The sequence below is a fragment of the Vigna unguiculata genome, chromosome 1, assembly GCF_037176805.1.
Source record: "Vigna unguiculata cultivar grain cowpea cultivar isolate G323 ecotype 2 chromosome 1, ASM3717680v1, whole genome shotgun sequence".
Lineage (NCBI taxonomy): Eukaryota > Viridiplantae > Streptophyta > Magnoliopsida > Fabales > Fabaceae > Vigna > Vigna unguiculata.
This window is the reverse complement of record NC_140792.1, coordinates 47,186,757-47,214,287: the sequence shown is the minus strand read 5'-3', so window position 1 is coordinate 47,214,287 and position 27,531 is coordinate 47,186,757. Positions and strand designations below refer to the sequence as shown.

General features: G+C 29.2%; 4 protein-coding genes across 7 annotated transcripts; 1 reads left to right on the top strand and 3 right to left on the bottom strand.

Annotated features, from left to right (window-relative positions):
• Positions 1–1,054: 1,054 nt before the first annotated feature.
• Positions 1,055–7,822, bottom strand: LOC114194893 (phosphoinositide phospholipase C 6). Of its 2 annotated transcripts, none has more exons than XM_028085303.2 (9): positions 7,381–7,819; positions 3,805–4,001; positions 3,543–3,678; positions 3,243–3,446; positions 2,688–2,845; positions 2,465–2,582; positions 2,026–2,178; positions 1,863–1,949; positions 1,055–1,580 (listed from the first exon to the last, which is right to left on the bottom strand). In XM_028085303.2, the coding sequence occupies exons 1-9, from the start codon at positions 7,681–7,683 to the stop codon at positions 1,287–1,289; spliced, it is 1,650 nt and encodes a 549-aa protein (XP_027941104.1). In that variant the 5' UTR covers positions 7,684–7,819; the 3' UTR covers positions 1,055–1,286. The 2 variants fall into 2 exon arrangements, with proteins under 2 accessions (XP_027941104.1, XP_027941107.1); XM_028085306.2 differs by having other exon boundaries at positions 1,535–1,672; positions 7,381–7,822.
• A 4,074-nt stretch (positions 7,823–11,896) lies between these two features.
• Positions 11,897–16,389, bottom strand: LOC114183500 (phosphoinositide phospholipase C 6-like). 2 transcript variants are annotated; one of them, XM_028070540.2, is made up of 11 exons: positions 16,279–16,389; positions 15,359–15,447; positions 14,889–15,260; positions 14,225–14,427; positions 13,963–14,098; positions 13,624–13,866; positions 13,272–13,492; positions 13,067–13,184; positions 12,672–12,824; positions 12,505–12,591; positions 11,897–12,345 (listed from the first exon to the last, which is right to left on the bottom strand). In XM_028070540.2, exons 2-11 carry the CDS (start codon positions 15,392–15,394, stop codon positions 12,040–12,042), a joined length of 1,875 nt encoding a protein of 624 aa, XP_027926341.1. In that variant the 5' UTR covers positions 15,395–15,447; positions 16,279–16,389; the 3' UTR covers positions 11,897–12,039. The 2 variants fall into 2 exon arrangements, with proteins under 2 accessions (XP_027926341.1, XP_027926349.1); XM_028070548.2 differs by having other exon boundaries at positions 13,272–13,489; positions 16,279–16,385.
• Positions 16,390–20,767: 4,378 nt separating this feature from the next.
• On the top strand, positions 20,768–23,855 carry LOC114183514 (peptidyl-prolyl cis-trans isomerase CYP19-4-like). 2 transcript variants are annotated; one of them, XM_085675324.1, is made up of 7 exons: positions 20,768–21,033; positions 21,139–21,217; positions 22,256–22,308; positions 22,409–22,432; positions 22,570–22,765; positions 22,882–22,957; positions 23,385–23,855. In XM_085675324.1, exons 1-7 carry the CDS (start codon positions 20,896–20,898, stop codon positions 23,521–23,523), a joined length of 705 nt encoding a protein of 234 aa, XP_085531450.1. In that variant the 5' UTR covers positions 20,768–20,895; the 3' UTR covers positions 23,524–23,855. The 2 variants fall into 2 exon arrangements, with proteins under 2 accessions (XP_085531450.1, XP_027926361.1); XM_028070560.2 differs by having other exon boundaries at positions 20,769–21,033; positions 22,256–22,303; positions 22,583–22,765.
• Positions 23,856–24,351: 496 nt separating this feature from the next.
• LOC114183523 (uncharacterized) lies at positions 24,352–25,121 on the bottom strand. The gene has a single exon (XM_028070573.2). It carries the CDS (start codon positions 25,034–25,036, stop codon positions 24,617–24,619), a length of 420 nt encoding a protein of 139 aa, XP_027926374.1. The 5' UTR covers positions 25,037–25,121; the 3' UTR covers positions 24,352–24,616.
• Positions 25,122–27,531: the final 2,410 nt, after the last annotated feature.

Genomic DNA, 27,531 nt, shown 5'->3' with positions numbered 1-27,531 from the left:
AATAAAATTTACACCTATTTATATACTAAAAATTCATTTTATCTATAATTAATGTGAAATTTTCAACATTTTATATTTATAATGACTTGAGCATCTAAAAAATTTCTACATGTGACTTTTTCTCTTGTTTGATTTATGATCAACTTTTCCACAATTTTTTCCAGATGGTTACGTTTCTTATGTTTTTTTGCAATGAAGAGGTTGCCTTGTCATTACAATACATTTAGGAGTCATCGGAGTCAGACTCTGAATGCTTGTTCATCAGAACTCATTTTGATGAATACACATTTAAAATCAATTTTGATTCAAAATATTCGAACTACATGGAGCCGACATAATGCATACATTGTTGGTTAAAGTTTGATGTTCTTTAACAAATAATGAACATTATTGAAGTATTTTTCTTTTATGCAATTCCTTTTTTTTAATGGAGACATTACTGGAGTATTTGGTAACAACTCAATAGTTAGACGTGCATAAGAGTTTAGGCGTGCAAAAAATCTGTATGTATTTGGTATGGACATTTAAAGTCGTTTATGATGTCTTAAAAGGATGCACTTTCACGGTCCAATTTTACGACTGCGATCATACTAGATATGTGTTGGGATTTTTAGGACTTTTGAAAATATGAGAGATATGAAATATATGAGAGATATATGTGATATGTTATACGGAGGAACATATTTTTGTATTTTATTGATATACTCTATATATAGAGCAAAATATAACAAATATCAAGTATAAAATATTTAGAATATCTCACTCCTAATCTAAAATAATAACAAATTTCTAAAACTCACACATATCTCTAAAACTGAAATATTTTCTAAAAACTAATTTAAATAAAAAAGATATTAAGTAATATATTTTCAACAATATGTGATGATGATATGCCTCCAAAAGAAAATGTAATGTGATATTTTCTTGGTGAAAGAAAAAGAAAAATATGTTCTATGACCTGTGTCCGCTCTAAACCATCATAAGAATCTATGATAAAAGTTAGCAAAATACTGTCAAGACGTTGGAACTGGATTTTTAGCAATCATACTGGTAATAGACCAATCTTTGGAACCACTGTAGTAACCATAATAATGTTGAAAAAAGCAGATCAGTAGTGCATCGTAAAAGGACACTCATTTACGATGTTTGTTGTTTGATGATGCAGAAAACATTACACAGTAAATCCAAAAATACAATTGCAAGTAAGCGACTAATGATAAAGATAATTATCATTACAACGACCTCATATCCATTATATCAGATTATTATAAGGCTGATGGTATAATTCATCTAAACTGAAATCGCATTAAAAGCTTCACAGATTTATATTTGTCACCCTTTTCATCATACAGAGGGACAGATCGGAATCCAGATTTTAGTTCTGAGACTGGCAAACACGTCTGTCCACCGAAGTCATCCTTTTGATGCTTATCATCTTCTCGAACTTCTATGCGGAGCAAGGCCAGCTCTGGAACAGTCAAAGGGAAATCAAACTCTTCGTTCCATACAGGAAACCAATTATTTGAAATTACACTTGTTTTCTTCTTGATCATATCAGCCGGAACTCCAACGATACAAACCTGAGTGTGAATTGATCAAATTCTTAGGATATGGATAATAAACTTGCTTGTATCGCTTCTATCAAAATTCTAGTCATGGCCTACGAAGTAGCCTGATCAGAAGTATATAAAATCCCTTAAGTAGTCTTAAATGCAATTGTAGAGGAGGTTAACACAAATATAAACTAAGCAAATAATAAATCCAATTGTAAAATGTCTCCTCACACCAAGGAAAGTTCAACTATTTCAATTGTGATATTCGTACTTCCCAATCTGCAATATTAGCATGATTGCCAACCTCACCTTAACGTAAAAGTCTGGTGGTGAGTAACTATCAAAGTCTGATGGGCTGAAATCTAAGCTCCAACCTTTCCCCAGGTAGACTTTTACCTACAGGCAGAGGAATATGTTCAGAACATAACATGTCACCAAACTAAATGTTTTGCTTTTGTATATAATATCTCACCTTTAATGTTTTCTTCACTGGCAATGCTATTTTAGGATCAAAAACCTCATCTTGTGGACCTTTTTGTATTAGAAAGTTAGGCTTTTTCACATAACCGCACCCTCCATTTGATCTAAACATTCCTTGCATGTACCAAAGTGATTTACCATGCCCCTAATAAAGGCAACACCATATCAGCAGATGTCAGTATCGTTGTTAAAGGCTAAGCATAGAAATAATGTACATTGACATCGACACACGCAGCTCATTCTATTTCCATAAGCATGTAAGATTGCTTTACAATAAAGAATTGTCAAAAGAATTAACATTGGTTCATTAGTTTCATGCTTTAAAGTTCACATATAATAAATATACTGCATACTACGTGTAGTACAGATAATAATTTTTGTAGAGTAAATAACCCTTTGAAAAAAGGAAACGATGATCATTAATCTCGAACCTGCATGTTAAACGCAACCATCTGAGCTCCGTACGTCCACCCTATGTGTGGTTTGTAATTTGAGGAGTTGAGACGTGTTCCTTTTGGATACACTCTGAGAATATTGTTGTGCGTGAATCTATAAAAAGGTATAAAAGTATGTCGTATAGTTAGGAAGTTTTAAACTACCGAATATATAAATATTTGCATTTGCCATTACGAAACTTCACCGTTAGAAACCTACCTGACTACATCAGCTCCATAAGATTCAGAAGCCTTTTCAAGTGCTTGCTCACTCAAGCTTAAGCGCCTAACATTACCAGCAGCTTTTAATTCATCCTGTATTTCACCCTTCGGTTTCCCAGCATGGATTGTAATCAAGCGTTTGTACTCAGGTGCACTCTGTTAAAGGGATTTTTCATCATATATGCATTCAAATCATCCTCAGTTAGGAGGGAAAGGATTACATAAACATGCAAAGCATATAAAATTATAAAATTATAAAAATCAAATGCCACTTGAGCATATAATATAACATAACATAGCTCAAGTGGTTGGGAACTTAAAATTTAGGTAGAAAGTGATGGAAACCATCAACCCACAGAACTATTGAATAAATGAATAAAAGATGAAGCCTTGTAGAGAGAGACTCTACACGTTTCTTAAGAAACTTTGAAAAGTTTAATAATTTTTCTTATCTTCCCCTGTTTACTTAAAGATGCTTTTATCAGAAGGTCATAAATCTCAATTCTATGGATTTAGGGAAAAACTATGAATCAACTTTTGTCAATATGCTCACCTTATTATCAGTTCTTTGTTCATCAGCATTTTCTCGCAATGAGGAAACCTCCTCAGCTGATTCCTTTTCACTGGATTCAAGAAATTCTTTTGGAGGTTTTGTTGATATAAGAATTCGACCTTTCAATGATTCTGGTGAGGGGAATTCCGTCAGGGAATCTGTCTGAGGATAATGAAGCAATTCTCCGAACACTTGGGTGGCCATCTACGTATAAGAAGATGGAAAATCAGCATTCAACACCTAATAAAATAGGGATGTGAAGTAGATGCTTTTGGGGAGGGGAATAAAAAGGAGTCCTACCTTTGCAACTTTAGCTTGAAGATCTGGAGTAAGGTGATCTTCTAAAGTTATAACGAGTGGGTACTGAGATTTAACAAAGGCATACTCTTTTATGGACTTCAAACATCGGAGGAGTGAGACAGGAGTGGTAAGAGTCCTGCAGTAATTCAAAAGAACATTCTGTAAGTAGTTTTACAATATTGCTGCACAATAAATATCTCAAAAAACTACAAAGATCGAAATATTTGAAAGGTCAATCAATTGAACTGAGGATCAGCTGCACCTTCCATGAACTACATCGATATCATCTTTATTTGAATTTGGCCATAAATCTAGTTCAATTACTCGCACACCTCGTTGCAAAGCCTTTATGATTGGTGCATCACTGCAGTCACTGCTCAGTTGATTCCCTGTCAGATAGGAATTGTGCCCAGTGTATATGAAATAATGTGATATTGGAGCATTCATATCATGATGGACCTGGAATAGTTAGGTTGTATTCATATCATGTAGCAAATATGCATTAAAACCCAAAATTACTCCCCATGGAAATCGGAAGACGAAACATATACGTAGCAAAAGAATAAGACAACATTAATTTCACCAAAATAAATAAATACACAATGCACCACTAATTTTGTACTTGATACTTATTGAATGAGATTCCTTCCATATTTTACTGCTCATGTTGATTGTTCATTTATCGTTGTCGAATTAACAAATCAAACACCACAATTCCTAAAGTTTGAACCAAATCATGAGAGATTCTTGCAATAGATGGCAATTTAAGACAAATTGGGACAGTGCGCAGTATATGCAACAATTCTTCCAAATATTCCTGGGGATTTGCTGGATTTGAAAACAGGGTATGGAGAGAAGGAAACTGTGTGTGAATACTAATTTTTATCAATGAAATCATCACCTCTTCTGCTTTCTACTTATTTTTCCATCTATTCCTCGATTAATTTCCATCCTGCCTTGTTGTTGTTGGGGTTCATTATGTCATCTTATTCATGACTCATGATACCCACTTAAATACAGCATAAAACTGTCTCCTACATAGTAGGCACACAAAACAAAACCCTATCATTCAGTGTTACTTAGCCTTCAGAAATATGCATACACGATTTACACATTATATATTATATTCACTAAGAAAAAAATATATAGATTCATCGTCTTCTTTGATCACTTGTGAAGAATGTATCCTTTTGCTATTAAAATTATTAAGATACGTATGTTATCTATTAAAATTACTCAATACATTATCTCTTAACACAGCTTCAAATATATATTTTTCTTTCTGTGATTTTGTTTAAGTGATATATTGCATGTTAGGAAACGTGATTATCAATTTTATCGAATTAAATTATTTTTAAAACACGCATTTAATCATTTTTGCTATTTTTTATATTTTTATTTATTCTTATCGTTTAACACGTGAATATATATATCAATTGCGAATATTCAATAGTATAATTATTATCTGGTGGTAGTCTATACTAAGATTTAACATTAAATTATTGATATCTTTTCGTAATGATTTTTATTTTGCAAAAAAAAAAATTATATAATTAATATTTGAGACATTACAAGAGTTTATGTAAGTGTATCCATTACTTGGACAGTAACAAAACACAGATTATACTCATCAAGATAGATATACATTTTTATTGCTGGAACTAATATTGTCAAACACACATACACTCTCCGCTGTCGTCGATACTTTTTCTAACTCTTCTGTTCCCTCTCTTCAATTCTTACTTTCATTCTTATCTTTCTTTCACAATGATCTTACCATGAAGACACGTCTAATTAGTTTTTGAAGTAAAGTTCATTTTTTTTTTTTGTAAAAAAATGAATCTTTTCAATCTTTCCTAGTTTTAGTACCTGAAAACTTTGATCATCTCAACTAAGTTCTAAAATTATTTTTAATTGGTACTTTGATTATTTTTTGAGTTAGAAGCTTGAAGTATTTTTACTTTTAAAGAGTTAAGTTAATTTACTTCATTTTAGTTTACTTGAATTTTTTGTAAGAGTTAGGAATATAAAGATATACTATAATTTTAATTGTTATAAAGAAATATTTATATGAAATTGAATTCATATTTCACTAAATAGATTGCCTTTGATATAGTATTATGTTGTTATTGAATTTATGTGTAAGATCTATATGATTTCTATTTAAATAATGAATTTTCACTCAAACAAAAATTAAAACAAAATCGTCTTAGATTTCGATATAAAGCAAAAATCAAATCAAGACAAGACTTTGTTTCTAAAATGATTTTTGCTCAAACAAATAATTCTCATTCAAACCGGAAAAAAAAAATCGATTTTTAGTATAATATTTGTTCAAAAGAAAAATTCGTGATAAAATTTTATGAATTTGGATGGCTTATCTTGAAAACGTTGTGTAATGATGATTAATCAGTGTATGAATTTAAATAAGGCTTGATTTAGTGTATGATATGTTGTCTTTTTGATTATATTAATTGAGTTAACCAAAATTACATCAATATGTATCAAGTGAATAATCTAGTATAATAAAGATCTCTTCGGTATCTCATAGTCTAAATCATGTAAACTAAGTCATCATGTGTGGATGAAGTGAGATTTTTTATCCCTCTAAACCTAGTGAAGTGTGGTGTATGTATAAAATTTCTCTTAACTCACACTAAGATTCTTTCTTATAGTATGATAATGATTTAAGTCTCAAATTAAATAAAATGTTAAAGTATGTCGTATTACTTATTTGTGTTTATATTTATTATAACTTTATGACACTTGAATAGATTTATTATAAATTTATGGAATTTGGTGACACTTGAAGAGTCATGTGACATGATACATTTAATATGAGGTAAATAATTTAGATTCTCCACTTCTAATTTTTGTGTTAAGTCATCGTCACTAAGCAATCGATAAAATGTATATTTTTAAGATTACATTTCAAAGCCAACGAACATTAGTTTTCACTTTCCTAAATAAAAGTACTAAAGCAACATAGTCAACTTTTTCCAAACATATTCATAATTATTTTGTTTACATGGTCCCAGTTCTTATCTATAAGAGCAGTATGCGTCATTGTACAAAAATAATTCAAAGTATGACGTAATAAACCAATATCGTTTGATAATTTTTTAAAGAGGACCCAAATTTTTAAATATTAGCTCATATAAGTGTGAATTGCGCTGTTAATGCAAAACAGAAGAAAGTACGAAAAAATCACCAGTAAAATCAATTTTTGATGCCATATTTGTTCTCGATAGTGAAAAATATATTGGACTAGACTTGAATGCATAAACTTTTTAATAAATATATAGACGGAGATAAATTAAATTGAGATTTTAATATATATTAAATTATTTGATTTATGTATTTTTTTCATAAAACATTGTTTAACATCTTCAAAGTACGTAAATTAATTTTAATTTATGAAGAAATTTAACCTATTCTATATTTTTATTTTTTATCAAAGAAATTTATCCAAAGAGATTATCTTATTTTGTTAACTTAAAAATATTGAAATATAAACTATTTCCCTTTAAATAAATTTTAATTAAAAAAATATTTTCATTCAAAATTAATTTTACAAACATTCCCTCAAACACAAGTTAATCTAGATCATATTTTAATTCCTTTATATTTTTTCAAATTACACATAAAAAAAAAAAACTAAAGAAAAGGAGTCTAATTAAATCTATCTGTTTTTTCTCTTGTTTGGTGGTTCTTTTGTATTTCGGCTAGTAAAATAAATCAAATCATGACGTTGAATAGGGCAAAAATGTATGATCCTAAAGAAAAGGATTGGAAACTTAACTTTTCTGGGAAACAAAGAGGAGTAACAAGAACTCACCTGAGATTTCAAGGGGACGTTCAAATCGTTCTCTTGCAGGAAATGGAAGAAGTCGTGGAGATCGAATCCAGTTTCCCCGTCCTCTTTCCTCGATTGCTGGAGGATCTGCTCGGAATCGGAAACGGTGCAGTCCACTTCGCCCTGATGCTCCGCCAGGAACCGGAGCAGGTGTTCGGCGGACATGGAGGAGGCGCCGTCAGAGAATTCAGAAAAGGCTTTTTGGACGTCGGGCGGTGGTTTTGGTTCGGTGATGGTGAACTTTCTGTTGAAGCAGCTGAAGACTTTGTAGTTGTGGGTGGCCATGGTTAAAAAAAACCTAATCTAATCGCATGAATAAAATAGATGAGAGAGCGTTCTTGGATTTGGTGTGTTTCAGAAAAGAAATGGCGATCAAAGCGATCACATTAATGGAATTGTAATATAATGCGTGTGAGTGTGAAGGTTACATCAGGACAGTAACGAAGGACACGCACGGCCATTTATGGAAAAATATTTATTTTTAATATTTTCAAAAATAAATTATAATTACTGTTCAAACATTTTTTTTCTCCGCCACATAAAATTTATGAAAAGGTTTGAAAGCTTTAAAGAAATTTTCTACTTTTGGTGTATAATTTTAAAATAATGGATAATGTTTCAACACGTAGAATATAAAAAAGTGAATATTTAATATACATGTTCAATAATGATTTACATTTTTTATATATTTAAAAATAAGATTACTAAATATGTAACTGATTAATTCAGGCTAGATATTATGGTTTGAATTTTAACAACCGGTCTTGAGCTAATCAATAAAATATAAATATTTTATTAGTTGGTCTTACCAATTTTTAACATGTTGAATCGTTGAATATAGGTTTTAGTGTCGGCCGATAAATCTAGAATTAAATCAATCACCGTACCTTTTTTCTTTTACCAAATAGTTCAATAAAAAATCGTAATAAAAGATTGTTTTTACACCCAAGTCTACGATCTAATTTTAAACATAAATTTGGAATTCAAAAATAAAATAATTAGCTAGCGGTCAAAGTAAATGTTGTTGTAACTGAGGTAAGATAAAAGTTTTATCAATCATATTTTTTATTAGTATTTATAATTTTTTTTTCATGGATTCATAACTAGAATCTGTCTAATCTCAGTCCAATTACTTTAAATTTTGCTTACTAACATGTTAATATATCTATATTAATCTAGACAATTAGATGAATAAGATAGATGTTGTTCGGCCAGCGGACCGAATGACTCAACACATAAATTGTATAAATAATTATAATAAAATTTTATGAACAATTCAAATAATGATATCAGACAATATCGTTCGACACGTCCGGATGGCAGTGACTAAGTGTTCAACCATATCTTTAGGGATATTATTTGAAGTAATTTTAAACAATCAATAGTTAAGTGTTTGATGACATCTTAAAATATCTTTTTCAAAATAATTTCACATGATCTATAGATCACCTTAGTTGATCAACTTAAATCTTTCAAAAAAATATATATTAGGAATGAGAAATCTCATTTATTCTATTCGTATTTTTGTCTCTCTTTTTGTTTTTTAATAAAATAACCAAACTACTTTACTATTACAATATTTTTTTGTCTATCTTTTATTTATTTATACATTATCAAACAATTAAATATTCACAAAATTTATCTGTTTAACTTATTTGTTCTCTATTTTCTTTGTAATTATTTCCATCCCATTTCTTTCATCCAAACAATAGTTTTTATCCTATTTCAAACATTTATTGTTATCTAACATTTTAGGTTGGAATTATGCAACGCATGATGTTTGATTGCCTAGGAGCCATGTCGTAGTCAGAAATTTTAATGAAGGTTGATGAGAAATGCTTTTCAGTCGTTTTTGGTGAAATATAGGAACTAGATGCGGTCCCAGCAAAAGCTTATGGTTCAGAGGACTAATTACAATTTAATGACATGGAGTTTTCTTTCTAACACAAATTCAAGATTAAAAACAAATACGATTTTAATTCATTCAAATAATTAAAAGAGTTGTCTTTGCTGGTTTTAATAAATTAAAGTTTGTAGATTAAAATATATAGTAAATTAAAAGGCTTAAGTGAAATTATTTAATTAACATGTTCTTTTAACTAATCAAAATGCTCTTCTTTTTATTTCAAACAAGTTGAAACAACATTAAAACATATAATAAATTAAAAGGCTTAAGTGAAATTAATTAATTAAAATGTTTTTTTAATTCATAAAAAGGCTCTTGTATTTGTTTCAAGCACATTGAAACAACATTTTAATACGTTAAAAGTATTTTAAATTCATTAAAATCCTCTTTCTCACTGAACCTTTTACAACAAGCACCTAAAATGATTTATATATACATTTTATTCTAGATTAAAAGTAAAAAAATCAGTTACGTACTAATAAATATAAAGATTACAACTCAAGAACACAGAATCAAACAAGGAAATTAGATGGTAGAATCAAATCTTGAAGTTTCAATTTATTTAATCAACAAAAGAGACTTGAACGGTCGTCTATATCTTTAAATTTAATCCTCAATTAACATCACCATAGAAATTTAAGTTCTTACTTACCACTTATTTGCTTTAATAATATTCAACATTCACAAATAATCAATTTGTACACATCAATACAATTTATTACACCATTCAATTCTGAAGTTTCAAAATTTAATTATTTTATAAACCAATAGAATCATCTCTTAATATAAAAAATTAAAAATATATATTTTTATTTTTATTTATATTATTTATTCATAATAATTGTGAGTTATAAGTTAGTTTATAAATAATAAACCACTGTTAATATAAACGTTTAAAGTCTATGCAAACTAAATACAAATATTACAATGCTATAATAATTTGCTTTCTCAAAATATATAAACTAAGCATATCTATTTTTTTAGATGATTTTCTTATGCGTCTTATATTTTAATAAAGTCACTTGTCAAGATCTTAATTGTCTAACTTTTTAGTTTAAATTTTTTTAAAGATTTATAATAGGAAGATTTAACACTAATAAATTATAAGTTAACCATCTAAGATATTATAACACTTCTAATAAAGTTTGCGTTATGTTTTTCTTTAAATATCACTTAACTTTCTTATGTTTACTAAATTCAACGGATATTTATATTCTTAATAATCTTTAATCTGTAAACAACTTAAATTTATTAATATTGAACAAATTGTTTATTATAGTTAATGCTTAGAGTTAGAGTAACTTTATAAATGTATACACTTGTTAGCAGGAGAAATATTTTTAAATGTCTATGTCTTAATATGTATTATTTAAATTTTTAATATATTATATTTGAAATATATGAAGATATATATTTTTTAAAAATAACTTCACTTTTTATATTTAAAAGACACTTGAACTCTTGGAAAAAAATATGTATAATTCAAAAAAAAGTTTACAATTTTCTCTACAATTATAATGTTTAATAAAAGAATACTTTTGTATCGTATCTATAAGTCTTTATAATAAAGTCCTATAAAGGAGATTTGAATAACTTGATTTTATTCAATCAAAATTATCATTAACAGATAATTAATTTAATCAGTAATATTTATTGAAACAATTACAGCTTCTAATATATTACGCCACAAAACTTGAGTACACACACAATCATTCTTTGTGAGATTTTAATCATGAACACTATAAAAGCATAATAAACCGTTAGTATTTGGGGAAAAAAGTATATATTTAGTTGAAACTATAATATAAAAATATATACATCCACGAGTGAGATTATAATAGTTTTAAACTAAATAAAAATAATTTAGCTTAAAACTTTTAATTCATCGATTTCAAAAATAAAATATTTTGTTTTTTCAACCATAATAAAAATATATATATTTTATTAATATAATAATTACGCACTATAGTTGTAAATATAGTTTTTAAGCAATTATTATATTGATTATAACAACCCAATAACATAATTTAAACTTCAACTTCAAAATAGATTTTTTTATCTATTTATCCAATACTTTTTTTTTATTTTTTTTTAAAAACTGAACTACATGATATTATATATGATATACAATATTCAATGAAATTTCAATTTAAAAAATATAAAATATATAATTATAAGGATTAAAAATATTTTTAGTTCATAAATTTGATAGTAGAATATATGATATGTTTTTGTTTTTAAACTTTAAAAATAATAAATATAATCAATTTAACTTAATAAATTTACTTATTAAAGATCTTTATATTACAACATTTGAGTTGAATAATATCAAATGATACGACAGTTTAAACCTCAATCAGGAACTAACTTGACACGTCAAATAATTTAACCGTGTTGGGTTTATGAAGACTATATATATTAATTTTTGAAGTTTAGAAATCCACAATAAAGTTTAAAGATTAAAAATTTATTTAACTTTAATTATATTAAAAAAAGAATCACTTTAAACAAATTCATGCAACACAAGGGTTGAAAATATAGTCAAAAGGGCTGGTTTATTTTGACGAGATTGAATATTTGATGAACAGCAGCTAAAGCTAAAATTAAGTTAGCGACATGCTATAATTCATTTAACTGTATAAACTACAAACACGAACCATGTGATGTCACTGATTCTAGCTTGGTTTCCGTGGATTGTGTTTTACAACAATACAAAATATTTAAAAGAGTGATACCTACAAGTTATTTATAGTTTCAATCTTGAAGCGCATTAGAAGTTTGACAGATTTCAGTTTCTTTCCCTTGGGATCAAACAGAGGGACTGACCGGAATCCCTGCCTTAGCTCTGTTACTGGCAAACAAGTTTGTCCTGCAAAGTCATCTTTTCCCTTATCTTCGTCCTTCACTTCTATCCGAAGTAAAGCAAGCTCAGGGACCCTCAAGTCGAATTTAAACTCTTCATCCCAAACAGGATACCATGTATCCATCTTTGCAACCGTTCTCTTCTTCACACAATCAGCTGGCACTCCAACAATGCACACCTGTTCAACAATTTCTTCAAACACTCACACTTTCTTCTGGGTAACAGTAGTCATCATCAATTTTCAATTTTCAAGAGATAAATATATTACTCATGTATTAGGTTCACCTGAGTTTGCAACAATATTGCTCCAAATCTATGAGATAATTGTGCAACTTACCTTTGTGTAAAAGTCTGGTGGAGAGAATCGATCGAAGTGTGTTGGACTGAAATCTAAACGCCAACCATCTCCTTTGTAGACTTTTACCTGTTGTTGAATATGAAAATGTGCAGATGTTATGAAACAACTCAATTTCCTTTTAGCAAAATGAATAGGGATGTGCTTACTCTTAAGATCTGCTTCACCGGCAGTGGTTTTTTAGGATCAAACACCTCGTCATTTGGAAGTGTTCGGATTATAAATTCAGGTTTTTTAACATAGCCACACCCTCCATTTGCTCTGAACATTCCCTGCATCAACCGGAGTGATTTTCCATGCCCCTGTCATAAGACAACAAGTGTTAATGCCGGAAAGGTTTATATTCCCGATATTCTGGTATATTTGGATAAAGACTCTGCTTTTAACCCAAGAATACTTCTTGACACATTTTCTATAACAATCACACTATAAGACTTCAACATGCATATTATATTGCACTGACACCATGACATAAAAATTAAAATGTGTTGATACACCATTTTATCTGAGACTTTGCTTTATTGATCTGTCATGAATTTCCAACCTGCATATTGAATGCAACCATCTGAGCTCCATACATCCACCCTAAATGTGGCCTGAAATTTGAGGATTTGACACGTTCTCCTTTTGGATAAACCCTGAGGATATTTTTCTGTGTGAACCTGGAAAGGATAACAATTTCTATCAAATCGTGCGTAAGTGTACCATGGTTCAGCTACTGTTAACGCTCAAATAAGTTTGATAGGTACCTAATAAGGTCGGCTCCATGAGACTCAGAAGCACTTTTTAGTTTCTTCTCACTCAAACTCAGCCGTTTAACTTTAGTATCATCTTTTAGTTGATCCTTGATGGAACCTTTTGATTTCCCACCATGGATTGTGATCAAGTGTTTGTATCGCAATACAACTTGTTTGTTTAGAATGCTATTGGTTGTGTTTATATTTTCCCGATCTGCACCACTTGCATTCTGCTGTCAAAAGAGAAAACGTGAATTCAAAGGACTAACAATTGAAATTTCTCCTTTGGTTTAGCATATATAATTTTATTTTCTCTACTTTTACACCTTGTTTAAAAGTGATGAAAGAAGTATTTTTCTCTGACCTTGTCCCCAGTTATCATTTTAGACACTGAATCTGACAATTTCAGTTCCAAAAATTGTTCTTCAGGGTTTTCACATCCATTTGGCCCAGCTTTGCTTTTGCTGATACTATCAGATTGCTGATATTCCTTTGGCGGTTTGGTTGATATAATTATCTGTTTCTTTAATGATTCTGGTGAGGGGAATTCTGTCAAAGGCTCTGTTGGGGGACAATAAAGCATCTCTCCAAATATTTCAAATGCCATCTGCATGAATAGAGAAAAATAAAAAGCAATACAAAATGGTTTAGATCCCTAGTTTTTATTTTCTTATTTAGAGAGTAAATGACAATGAGTGCTTACTTCTGCAAATTTATCCTGATGTTTTGGTTTTAGGTGGTCTTCCAAAGTAAGAATTACCGGGTAATCTGATTTATAGAATGCATATTCCTTTATGGATTGTAGACATTTGCGTACGGCAACTGGACTGGTAAAAGTCCTGCATTGAGAAAAAATATATGTGTAAGAAAACAATCATCCAACTCTATAAGACGAACTACTTATTCTTTTTTTTTTCCTCTACTAAGAACTCTCACTAGATATGGTTGTAATAACCAGCTAGTACCTTCCATGAACCACTTTAATGCCATCTTTAGTTGCAGATTTAGATGGCCATAAATCTAGTTCAATTACTCGTACACCTTGTTTCAAAGCCTCGATAATTGGCGCGTCACTGCTCTCACTAGTAATTTGATTCCCAGTCAGATAGGAATTGTGTCCCGTATACATAAAATAATGTGACATGGGAGCATTCATATCATGATGTACCTGGAAACATATATGATTTCTTATTAATTGTCAGGAAAGGTTAAAATTTAGAAACCCATTTAGAAAGTCCAATGCAAACTACTGATAATCACAATAAAAGAGAGCACATAAAACAAAGAACATATGTTGCTATAAACTTCTATGATTTAAGAATGTTTTTGGATAAGCACACGTTTCTGTGTGCAGCAAAATCTCTGCGCTCCACACACTATCCCGTGACCAGACAATTTTCTGCAATACATCAAGTTATATATAGCAAAATTCTGTAAATTGTGTCCACTTGTCGATCTATGACATGTAAATGAAGATACGTAGAAACCCGAAAATAAACAAAGCAAGACAAAACAAGGTAGAGTTTAGCATTGTGCAAATAATTAATAAACCAGGAAACAGACTGTTGGCATCTTCAAGAAACTATCTGCTTCAGTTTGTGAGTCCTAAAACAGTCAGAGAAAGCAAACCTTATCATTCAAGGCAGCATTGAAATCATGCAGAAGGAGAAAATCCACGAAGTCATTGAGAGTTAACCCTTCTTTACTGTACACATCAGGAAATTTTGCAGATCTGGTTTTAGAGCTAGAACTACAACTCCGTGCTACAAAAAAATCCTCAACTATTTTATCCAAATCCTCTTCTGCGCTGATACTATCTCCCTGCTGCTCCTCAATGAACCGAAGAAGCTGATCCTTGTTCATTTGGCTCCCTCCTTCCGCAAACTTCGAAAAGACTTCCTTCAGGTCCATAGGATGTTCTTCCCTGCAAGCTTTATCCTTTTTGGTCAGGAAATTTAACATCTTGATCTTGAATGATTCAATTTTCATTTTCACCCTTCTCTGCCAACAGAAATATATATATCAATGGAACTGTGAGAAAACAAACATGTGTAACTAAACAAAAATGTGCAGTCCAAGAGTAGGACAAATGGGGTCACCTTGGTAAAAGAGCCTCTGTTTTTCTCTGGTTTCATTGGTTAAAATCCTTTGTTTTCTGTACCTTACTGTTTTATTGTGCAGGCTGGTTCTGCACAGTTGAATAATTATACATTTATGCATCGGATCAAAGTCCAAGAAAACAAAGTAAGTAAATTTAATGTTCACACACCAAAATTATTTATTTATCTTCTTCCATGAGGTTAACCATTAAAATAAAGTTAATGCATAGACCCGAATATAAAATGTACTTAATGAATGTGGTTGGAAAGGTTATTTTAATTCAAGTTGATGAACAGTAAAAGTAACATGTCTTATGTCTACGTTTGTACTAAAACTAGGACAGTACTACTGCTGACTTCTGGTTAGGTGGGCTATGTTCCATGTTCACATTCACAGTTTGTTCAATGTTCACATTCACAGTAATTTCTTTGTACAGAAAAAATTCAACATTTTTACAAAGGACAGTCCTGTTAAAGTTAATAGGGTCACTATAAATTATAAAATCTGAATATTTAACATAATTATATAAAAGAATAATTCAAAATTTTCTATTAAATACATCTTTAGTTATAGTAAAATACTTCCTTATAAATTATAATTACCATTTTATGCTTTGCAATGTGTAAAATTCTTTTTGTTTGGTTGGAAAGGGATATCCAAACATTGCAGAAGTATGGTTTCATGGAAAGTGACTAAGGTTGTTAGTGTTCTGAGATCAAACCTGGACTTTTGGGATTGACTAGGTTAAAATATTGAGACACTGGATTATTAATTGTCAGAAAGTCCACTAATTAAATTGCATAAACGAGTAAAATCTTATAATATGATGAGTGCACATTCAAGGCAATGAATGTGTGGTGATGATGGTGACATTGGAGAACGACGGTTTCATGTTTTTGAACAAAACAAATGAACACACCTTTGCAAGCAAATAATGTATGCCTCTGAGAGATGGAGCGAGAGCGTTGAAACTGCTACTTGGACAAAAGTCTGAAACGTATTATCGATGCAAATAAAAAAGGGTGAGAGAAAGGCACAGTAATTGTAGAAGGTTGGGATGAAAATGCAAAGGGGCATAAATGCTTAGGGTTTCCTTAAGTACATTTTTGGTTGAACTTTTCGTTAAAAAACCTTTCAATTAATATAGAATTAAATATACTTGTTTAAAATCTGCTTCATTATGATATTGTCAAGTTGGGCTTACAATGTCATTAAATTAATAACAAAGAGATTCAATAGATATTTTATAAATTTCGGCTTTTTAAATTCAGTCTCATTAAAAAAGTTGTTTTTATTTTCATAAGATTTATTTTCATAATATTATTATCATAAGATATCGTATTATTGATATTTTTATTTTAGATAATAGTTTAAACTAAAATTTGTTATCTCGCCAACTATATATAAACAATTATACATAAAGATAACCCACTTCTTTACTTTCCTCTCCGCTTTTATTTTTTCAATTTTATCCTCATAAATATTACTTTTTAAATTTAAATAAATATTCATAATATAAAAATTATTTTTATTTTTATCATATTAGTAAATACCTTTTCTAATTCAAATAACTATTCATTATAAATAATTATTTACTTATTTATCATTTTAAAAAATATTTTTTAAAATTTAAATAATTACTCATAATAAACAAATTATTTACACAATATTACTTATAATATCTTTTATTTCAATAATTAAAATTTTATTTATCTATAGTTTATAACAATATATAAAAAAGATTTTCTCTTTTGTGTCCACCTTTCACAATATCAATTCTATCATTTATAATATAATTATTTATTAATTTTTTTAAAATTAACGGTTATGTTTATCTATTTTTTATAAAACTTTTTTTCTTTTCTTCTTTTTTTTTTTATTTATCAACAAGTAATTTTTGTATTCGTTCCACTTTATTTTTAACATTTCACTTTATTTTTAATAAATATAAATTTATTTTATATATTAACTTAATAACATTACACTATTCTCATCAATTTTATAAAATGTGTCGTGTTATGTATACGCCAGTTATATATAAAGAATATATAAAAAGAATACACATATTTTTTATTTTTTTTTTGTTTATTTCAAATTTTTCCTCTCAATTTTAACTTTTTAAATTTAAGTACATATTCATCATAAAAACATTATTTTTTAGGCTTATCATTTTAATAACTATTTTTTTTAATTCAAATCATTATTCATTATAAACAAATATTTACTCTTTTTTTATTATTTAGTAACTATTTTTTTCAAAATTAAATAATTACTCGTAATGGAAAAATTATTTATACAATATTACTTATTATATATTTTATTTCAATAACTAAAATTTAAGATATATATATATATATATATATATATATATATATATATATATATATATATATATTTGATGTCATTTTATTTTTCTAATTTTATTCTCTTAATTACCATTTTTTTTAAAATTTAAGTCAATATTCATAATGAAAAAATCATGTTGAAAATATAGTTTTTTCTTATATAAAATATACTAAAACATTTAAAATCTTTTAACAAGCAGACAAATATCCCAGAGCATTAGAATTAATCTAAATCGTTTTCAAGTATTTCAATTTAACTTAAATATTACCATAAAACTGTTTGGCATGTCTTATAACAAATACAAGATTTCAAAACTTTTATTTAAATTAAAATTTCTCACTTTAGCTAAAAGTCCTAATAAAAGAAAGAGATAATTGTCTAACTTTTATTTTGCTTAAGCTTGTTTAAGATAAAAGGTTTTATCTTACTTAGATTACTTACGTGCTTGAGAAAAATTTAATAAATTTAATATCATTTAACAATCCAAACAAGTATTCCAAAATATTAGAATTAATATAAACTGTTATCGATCATTCCAATATAACTTAAATACTAACATAAAACTATTTTCACAACTCATAGATCAAATTGGTTTAAATAAATGTCAAACCTTCTCAAAACTACCACATAGAACTAGTCCAAAACTAGACTTATTTTAAGATATTAATCTTATTCCAACCTTCAGAATATGCTAGTTTTTTTTTTTATCACAACTAATCTTAAAATTCCAAAGCAATGTAATCATATTCTAAATCAAATCAGTTATTTCAAATGAATAATGTCAGCTTCAAAATGAATAAAACATGATTTGCATCCAAACCAAATCTTATTATTCAAAAGATTAACATATTCTATACTTACATCAACAAATCCAAAACAACATAATTAAATTAGGTACATATACAAACTCCACAAGAAGAGAATTCAAAGACTAAACAAAGTTATAGAAGTTATTTCAAAAAATCTATTCATAAACAAAACACATCAACACATTCATGTACTGGTAGTTTATAACTTAGATTATTATAATTTTGATATCTTTTACTATGTAATTTCTAATTGGATAAAAGAAATATTTGCAAATTTTATAAATAATTTAGAAAGATGTAAGAGGAAAAAAAAGTTCAATGAAATAAAATTAATATTTTAACTTATATATTAAATATAACTTTAAACTTTAATGTTTATTATTTTTGAAATATTTTTATCAATCATAAAAACATATATTACAATAGAATAAGTGATTTATTGAGTATTTACTGTTAAGTATATTTTATATATCTCAAATCCTTAAAAAAAAATATAACAGTTTTAAGATAGAAATCAAATATTATGCTGGTTCATTTGTCATTTTGTTGATTTTCCGACTTTTTTCTTTGTTTAGTAAATACAATATGGAATTAATTATTGGGTATAAATAAGAAATAACAAATAAACTATTATCAGGTTATAGATATATTTTCTCTTTTGGTATATGTTCGAAATTTCTTATTTCAAAATACATGTTATAAAAGAAACCGTTTCTGTGTGATTTTTAATGTGTATATTATTTCTATAGAAAATACACTTTAGTAAATTTTAATAATAAATATATGTATCTTCTATGGAAAAAAAATAATATATTGTATCCAATAAATATCACAATTAATCTATTATATGGCAATTTGATTGTTGGGTGAAATTAGAGGAGTCATTCATTTAAGATAATTTTTTTTTATTATTATGTAATTATCAGATTAAATTATTTTATAATTTTAAACCACCGTAGGCCAACCTACTAAGTCACTTAAAAAATAAAAATAAAGTACAATTTTAAGTTTGAAATTTTATTTTGCTTTTCTTTTTTCTTTTCGTTTATATGTCAATTAAGCTGATATGGTTAAATTGAATCTGATCAATCTAATATAATTGAAATATGATATTTTTATATTTGACCATTTAATCTATTAAGTCAGGTAACACTACTAAAATTTTAAACTTTTGCATCAGTTTAGTATATTATTGTTATTATTTTTCTTCCCCTCAGTTAATTAAATTCCATAGAATTTAATGACATAAAATCATTGTAACGTCTATAGATTTGGATTATTATAATTTGATCTTAATTCGGTGGAATTTCTTAATTATGAATTTATACAAAATTAAATTTTTTATTTGTTTTTAAATAATATATATAATAATAAAAAAATGTTTAACTTAAAAAATTGATATGTATAATTTTAATAATAACTATTATAATAGACTATAATTTTATATAATTTAGTAATAAATTTTAACAAAGTAGCATCATATTAAAAATAAAATTTAAAATATATTTACAAATTTATAAGTATCAAAATATAAAATTAAATTAAATTAAATATCATAAAATTTCAATTTTTATTCAAATTTGACTATAATTACCTATTTTACTCAATTTTATCCTTAGTTCCTTATCTTATCTCCCCGGCCATATACCTAAATTTATTTTGAATTTCTTCAAATTCAGTCAGGCATAGATATTTTTCTCAACCCTAATGTCAACGAATTATAGGTTCTTAATAAGTTAGAACACTGAATTGATTCACTATTTGGCTGTTTGGTAAGATAATTTGAATCCCTTAAACTTTGTTGTTTTTTGTAATAAAAACTAATGACACGTAATATATACAATTATGAGCAGGTAAAAATAAAAATCATTTATGATTATTTTTTACAATTTTTCTTTTAAATAATCATAAGTTTATAAAATTTCAATTCTTATAATTTCATATTTTATAATTCTTTGTAATCTAAATTACAAGAATCTTAAAAAAGTAATTACATTATCACAAACTCTTAAAATTTACATATTTTTGTTTTTTAACAAAGTCTGTAATAAAACTGTAATCGAAAACATCCTCAATTTAATGATATTTTTCATTTAAAAATAATCTATTTACATTTAACTAAATGCTCCAATCTATTTTTTTCAACTGATTAGATTGATTAAATTAGACTTTAGGTGAAAGACAATTCGAATCGTATAAATTATTGAAACTAAAAAGACTTGATTTTTATGGTTGGGAAACTAACCAAAAGCAGATTTAGTATAAAAATGAAGAACAAATGGAAAATATCCAAAATCGTGTATATCAATAAATTATACTTATAATTGGTTGACGCAAACTACGTTTAGCAATTGATTGAGGTTTTGCATCAGCTCACTGCAATGGCTTCCAGAGGAACTGGAACGCTGATTTGGGTGTGTCTGTTATGGCTTTTCTTCCTCTGCGCCACCATTGCTTTCTTTCAGCTCCACTTGGTAGACAACAGAACCAATCAACCTTCCTCTCGTGAACAGCGCTCAGTAAGAATTCATCTTTCTGCCACTCTTTTCCTTCGTTCCCTTTCTCTTGGGTTTAGTGGTTCAATCATCGATTGATGCATATTAGCTCTTTCCCTTGCTTTTTAGGATATCCCTTTGGGACAAGATTTGGAGGGTGTCACTCACAAGGTGTATTTCGACATAGAGATCCATGGGAAATTAGCGGGTATGCTTCATTTATTAGAAAGTTCAGTTTTTTTATTTCAATTCCATCCCGATAATTCAGTGTTTCGTGTATGCCATTTCTTTGCATCTGTTGGATTATGGCAATTATTTTTATATTATGATTTGGAATGTGATAGCAGATTGAGTGTTGGCTAGGATTTTAGATGCATTAAATGGACACATCACTCGCTGATTTAAGATGGTTTGTGCTATGAGACACTCCTTTGATAAATATATGTAATGAATTGTGCATCAGAAGTGGTGTCATGGTATTCTCAAGTACGGTACAAGGTACAAGGAAAAAAGGGTTATTTCATTCTGAAGTGGAATTGAACGTGATGGAACCACCGTGCGCATTGTGATGGATGATTCGATGAGATTTGTGTCATTTGTAGAATGAGCACGCGTGTTGGAACTTGTGTTTATACTTGAGACATTTTATCATGGGATTTGAAAAGAAAAGATGTCTGGGTAGTTCTATTTGACGGCAGTCTAAAATGCAAACTTTTGCAAAGCACTAGCCAGCTGCCATCTGAATGGTTTAGGATTTGGTTAGATAACAAGAAATTCTTCGTATCCTAAATTTAGTTAACGTATCAGCTAATTTGTAATGGTGTTCTTATGTTAACTTCTTGAAAAATTGACTTTTAATTTGTATATAAGTTAATTCTAAGAAACTTTTTTCTTCTCTACAATGCTTCTAGAAAAATTTATCCCAGTTGGTCCTCAACGACACCTGGTCATAACATGTGTAGGGAGGGGAGACAAAAAAAATGTTGGTAAAAGTTATAGAGTTGGATTTCATGGTAAATAATGTCTCAATATAAGACTTGTTCAAATCAATTGTATGAACTTCCTTCTTGACTGTATGTGTCTTGTTAGATCATATCCTCTATTGTTGAAGAAAGTTGAACAGGATTTTCCCCTACTTTTCTGCCTTAGTTATGTTCTTTTTACGGTTTAGGGCTTAACTGTTATAGCATTACGTTATGATCCCGAATGGGTCACTCAACAGTAAAAATCTTGTTTCTTACTTCAGGTCGCATAGTCATCGGCCTTTTTGGGAACACAGTTCCGAAAACTGTAGGTATGGCATGCTATACTATAGTGAAATGCTTAAGATGTTTACTTAGACAGATTTTAGTTTCATGTACAGGATTTGGTTACTGATCGTATCATCCCTTTTGTGCAGAAAACTTTCGGGCGCTTTGTACGGGTAGCTATGCAACTATTGCTACTTTCGTTGTTTGACTTTAAAGTGGTGCCACTACTTATGTTGCTGATAGTGATCAATTGGAATCAATCTTGATCTGTATAAATTCTCTTGTTAGTAAAAACTACAAATTTGAACAGCATCTGATTTCAGGAGAGAAAGGAAAGGGAAGAAGTGGGGTGTCTCTTCATTATAAAGGAAGCACATTCCATAGGATTATACCAAGCTTTATGGTCCAGGGTGGTGATTTCACCCGTGGTGATGGAAGAGGAGGAGAATCAATCTACGGTGATAAGTTTGCTGATGAAAACTTCAAGGTGAAGCATTCTGGACCAGGTGAACATATATGTCTTTGTTACTGGTATTATATTTATATCCATAATTATGACAATGTTAATATAATTTATATTATTGCACCTCTTCACCCTTCTTGCATGATTGTCACCTTTCAGGATACTTATCTATGGCGAATTCTGGGCAAGACACTAATGGCTCCCAGTTTTTCATGACCACAGTTAAAACCAGCTGGTAATTTTTTATTTTGCATACTCTTGAATTTGAATAGAATTAACTTGTGAAAACCTTACTGTGACAGGTATAAATATGACTTTTTTTTAATGGCTTTATTGTCTTTGAATAAAATGCGATTCTAGTTTTGGTGGAAAAGAAAAGTTTGAAAGGAAAAGTTTATTCCATTTTGTGCACAAGCAGAATCTCAGTTAGAAAGGTCCATTTTCCTTTCACTTATCAGCAATGGATTTTATTTTGAACATAAATGAGTATAAAGCTGAACTTAGACATTCATGATTCAACTTCCTAATATAGAATAGACACGCTTTCAAACATTTATGTATAAGAAAAAAGAGCCTGAGATGAAAAGGTAACTGTTCAAGTTTTTATGGCTACTGTTGGGGCCCTTTTCAACAAACTCATTCCTCCAATTGTTTCTTGGAAGGCTGGATGGACGCCATGTTGTCTTTGGCAAGGTACTTTCTGGTATGGACGTATTGTACAAGATTGAAGCAGAAGGAAGTGAAAGTGGCTCGCCTAAGAACAAGGTCATCATATCAGACAGTGGAGAATTAACTTCATGACATGGTTTATTTATACAAGTGGAGATTGATTCTACTGTGTTAACGAACCATGTTTGCCCAACACCATATTCCCAAACTCTGCATATTTCATCATTCAGTAAATGAATAAATTTGCAGATATTAGTGTAATTTAAGTCTGGATTGTTGTTTTTGCATGTTTGTTTGTCCACAGTAGTCTTGCTATAAGGGAAAAACTTTTATTAGAGATTGCCATAGTGGGGATGCTCATTAACAATATGCATCAGGCTGTAGTGTGTTATCTGAACTTTTCTTATGTAATAGGTACGAGGATAAATTATTTATTCAAGTGCATCATGTCGTGTCCTCTGCTACATTCTCCACTTCCACCACTGCAATTTAAATCCAAAGTACAAATGGACCATCATAAAATAAAGTAATATTAACAAAATGTTATCTTTTACCTTTTCCTGTGAAAAAGACCGAGCTCATCATCATCATCCAGATTTTACACAAATGATATTGCACCACACCAAGAGTGTTGTACTCCTTTAAATGGTTACTTTTTTCACATTATTTTCCTTCTAAGCAAACTGCTTTATCCAATGACTAAATATTAACGTATCTTCGAATTCAGATTTAAACTTTTGATTTGTCACACTACTTTCTTCTGGTTGATTCAATCAGTCTTAATGAGGTTAGTTAGGCACTGTGAATATCAGATCTTTCAAAAATGACGTGTTGTAACTTCACGTGTTGATGATGGTCAAGTAAAGAGCAAAAGACTGATATTTTCTCTATGAACAAAAGTAAAGGTTACAACTCAGATGAATCTTCCATTCACATGCAGTGAGCAAGAACACGTTATCATCCAATAAAAAGTTAATTTATTGATTTAGAAATACAGTGAAAGTGATGTTACTGAAAAGTAGGACCAGAGTCGACAACAGTAGTAGTATGTCTAGAAAGAAGTAAAGAAGACGATAGAATGCTTCGCTTTTCACCGTCCTTATTGACAATTGATGAGGAAACAAAGCCAAAAATTACCATCACAAACCTTCAACTTCAGCAACAGACACTACATATATAGATAGAGAGACAGACACGATTAAAAAAGAAGGAAACATGAGTGGATTTATTTGGAAGGGTTTTTGGAGCGGTGTTGGCAAACGTTGGTGAAATTGGAGTTGAGATCAGAGTAGAGAGAGACAACCTTGGAGATGTTGCCGTTGAGCTCCTGAATGAGGGACACGTTTTTTACCATGTTGTCGTGCATCCGAGACTGCTGGTTCTCGTTCACCTGCTGAATCAGTTGCCGGTTTCGGTCCAGCACCGACTGCACCTGCCGGAACCCCTTGTTCAGGGACGCCCACACCTCTGGGTCGCCGTCCTCCGCCTCCTCCACTTCCCCGTCTGACTCTCCGGTGGTCGTGCTCACCGTGGTGTTGGTGGCGGCGGGGTGGTGGCTGTTGTGGCGGCGGTGGTGCTTCTTGGAGCGGCGGTGGTTGGAGGGGTCTTCCATGGTGGAGTCTGCAGCGGAGCAAGATGAGTTCATGTGCTGTGCATGAAACACAGAGACGACTCAACCAAGTCTTGTTGGGTTAGACATTGCAAAGTTTTTGTGACTTCACGAGGGACGGGGCAATGCTATATATACACAGCACTGCGAGGGCAAACATGTTATTCTTCAAAATTTCACAGATTTCAGATCAAATATGTCTTTTTAACAAGCGCATTATTTTTTCTTTTTAGTACAATCATTTGAATGTTTTATCACAGATATTTAATTTGAGTATATTTTAAATTAAAATTAGGACAAGGGTTGGTGAGAAAAATATGCTTAGGGGATAAATATATAAAATTATTAGGATAAAATAAAAATAAAAAAGTATATATTTAATAATAATTTTAAGTTTTCTTGTTTATCTATGTTAGTAACAAAAGTATTATGAATGTATTTTAATACATGTCTTTTTATAAAACCTCACTATATCCCATTTTGTTTTAAATTGGTTCATAATGATCCTTATTTTAATATTTTTCTCACAAGTTTATTAAACAGTGAAGACTAGTAAAATTTACATTTTTCTCATTATTTTATTTCAGCTTTTTATAACTTTAAAAATAATTGAATTATTATAATATGCTTTTTCTTTATTTTTAAAATGAATTATTTTATACAATACTAAAATCTTAAATTTAAAATTCTCTGTTTCAAGAATTTTATTTTCAAGATCTAGTTGGTAGTTTAAAACCTTTTTTATTTAAAATATAATAATTAAAAGGACTAATTTATCGTTTATTAAATAAAATATATATTAGAAACATAAAGAATAAGCTTTGAAATAATATTTTAACTCATTTTAATATTGGAATATTATTATTTTAATATCAGAGAGACATAATAACATAACTATATGATACGTGGCGTTTAGCCAAATTTGGATATGAAACAGTATGAGCCCCATTTAGCAATTGGATCTACAGAGAGAATCACACATTCGCACGTGCCGTGATACGTTTCATAAGATGAGCTGACGCGACTATCCATTGGCGCGTGCAGCACAACTTTACAGATGGAAATAAAAAAAGGGAAAAGAAAGATAGATCTGGAAGAAAAAGTCAAAAGTGCAATAGAATACTATTTTAGCCCCACTTTACATAGCTGTTTTATATTTCATAAATCTTAATCAAATCGGTATTCAAGTTAATTCATAATGTATTACGCAATCAAATATCTAAAAAAGAATTACAAACATAAAAAATAAATTATATTAATCTTAAAAAAATTATTATAAGAACCAATAATTTAGTGTAACGATACTTTATAACTGAATAATAGCATAAAAATATTAAAATATATTTTTGTGAACCCTGGACTAAAAAGGTTTAAATACAATTTTTTTAAAACCCGTTCTTGTCTTAGTTTTAATTTTTTTTGTATTAAATTAAAATCTTCCCATTTTTAAAATGAAGTTTATCCATTTTATCAAACTTTCATCTATGTTTCCCAAATTTACACTTTAAATTCAAATATCTAGAGTTTTATAACGAGTTTTGAATACAAAATATCTCAATAGTTTACAAGTTAGAATTCTTTTTTTCTGGCTGGCTTGTATCGAAGCTAGAACAGAAAAGTATAATATGATTAATAAAATCTGAAGGATTTTGATGTAAAGTTAGTTTTTGAAAAGGAAAAGTGGGCATCTTGATGTAAAGTTAGGGTTTGAAAAGGAAAAAGTGGGGTATTTTGTATTTTGGCACAAAGTTTTAGTTCGTGAGTTTTGAATAAAAATAAAATATTTAGTAATTCAATTCGAAAATATATTGATCAATGAATAAGAATTTGAAAATTTTAGGTAAAGATTATAATCTATCTAATTTAAAAATAGAAAAAGTTAGTCAGTTTTAGAAAGAATGAGTGTTAAAACTCCAGTAATATAAATTAAAATTTAAGTCGTAAAGAATCATATTTGATTAGTTTTCCTTATTTTTATATTAAAAGCGTAGTGGGTTGCTCTTAGAAAATATAGAAATGAATGTATCCGTGGTCCATTAAGAAAAAAGAAAAGGATAGTCAACAGAAGAAAATGTTGAGGAAGTTGCACGCGGCAAGGTGAGAGTGGGGAAAGCATTAGGTTGAAAATATCTAGAGGATTGGATGCAAAAAGCGAAAAGTGCATTGCCACGACGATTAAAAGAACCATGTTTCTGCCTCCGTGGATAGGAAAGTGCATAAAATATCTAATTGCATGTGTCACGCGCCACACATCTAAGATAGATACACCAAAATATCTCCCACAGTTTTTTTTTTTGGGCCTATGAAAGAAAAACAAAATTCCCACGATCGAAGACGAATATATACCTTCAAACGAGAAATGAAAAAAGGAAACACATTTGGTCCCAACACAGAACATAACCTTACTAGTTATAGGGATAAATTATGTTATCAATTTCACTGTGCCATCGTGAACTTCATCAACTAGATTCCATTTGAACCAAAATATCTTGGATCAGTTATGCGCAAAACGTTTCGCTGAATAAATATCT

Coding starts and splice junctions, on each gene's coding strand:
- LOC114183514 (XM_085675324.1), top strand. CDS start 20,896: ATGGCTTCCAGAGGAACTGGAACGCTGATTTGGGTGTGTCTGTTATGG. Junction 21,034..21,138: donor CCTCTCGTGAACAGCGCTCA/GTAAGAATTCAT, acceptor CTTGCTTTTTAG/GATATCCCTTTGGGACAAGA. Junction 21,218..22,255: donor GATCCATGGGAAATTAGCGG/GTATGCTTCATT, acceptor TTCTTACTTCAG/GTCGCATAGTCATCGGCCTT.
- LOC114183500 (XM_028070540.2), bottom strand. CDS start 15,394: ATGAAACCAGAGAAAAACAGAGGCTCTTTTACCAAG. Junction 13,493..13,623: donor AAATGATAACTGGGGACAAG/GTCAGAGAAAAA, acceptor CTCTTTTGACAG/CAGAATGCAAGTGGTGCAGA. Junction 12,346..12,504: donor CACCAGACTTTTACACAAAG/GTAAGTTGCACA, acceptor ATTGTTGAACAG/GTGTGCATTGTTGGAGTGCC.
- LOC114194893 (XM_028085303.2), bottom strand. CDS start 7,683: ATGGCCACCCACAACTACAAAGTCTTCAGCTGCTTCAACAGAAAGTTC. Junction 2,846..3,242: donor AACAAAGAACTGATAATAAG/GTGAGCATATTG, acceptor TCCCTTTAACAG/AGTGCACCTGAGTACAAACG. Junction 1,950..2,025: donor CAGTGAAGAAAACATTAAAG/GTGAGATATTAT, acceptor CTCTGCCTGTAG/GTAAAAGTCTACCTGGGGAA.
- LOC114183523 (XM_028070573.2), bottom strand. CDS start 25,036: ATGAACTCATCTTGCTCCGCTGCAGACTCCACCATGGAAGACCCCTCC.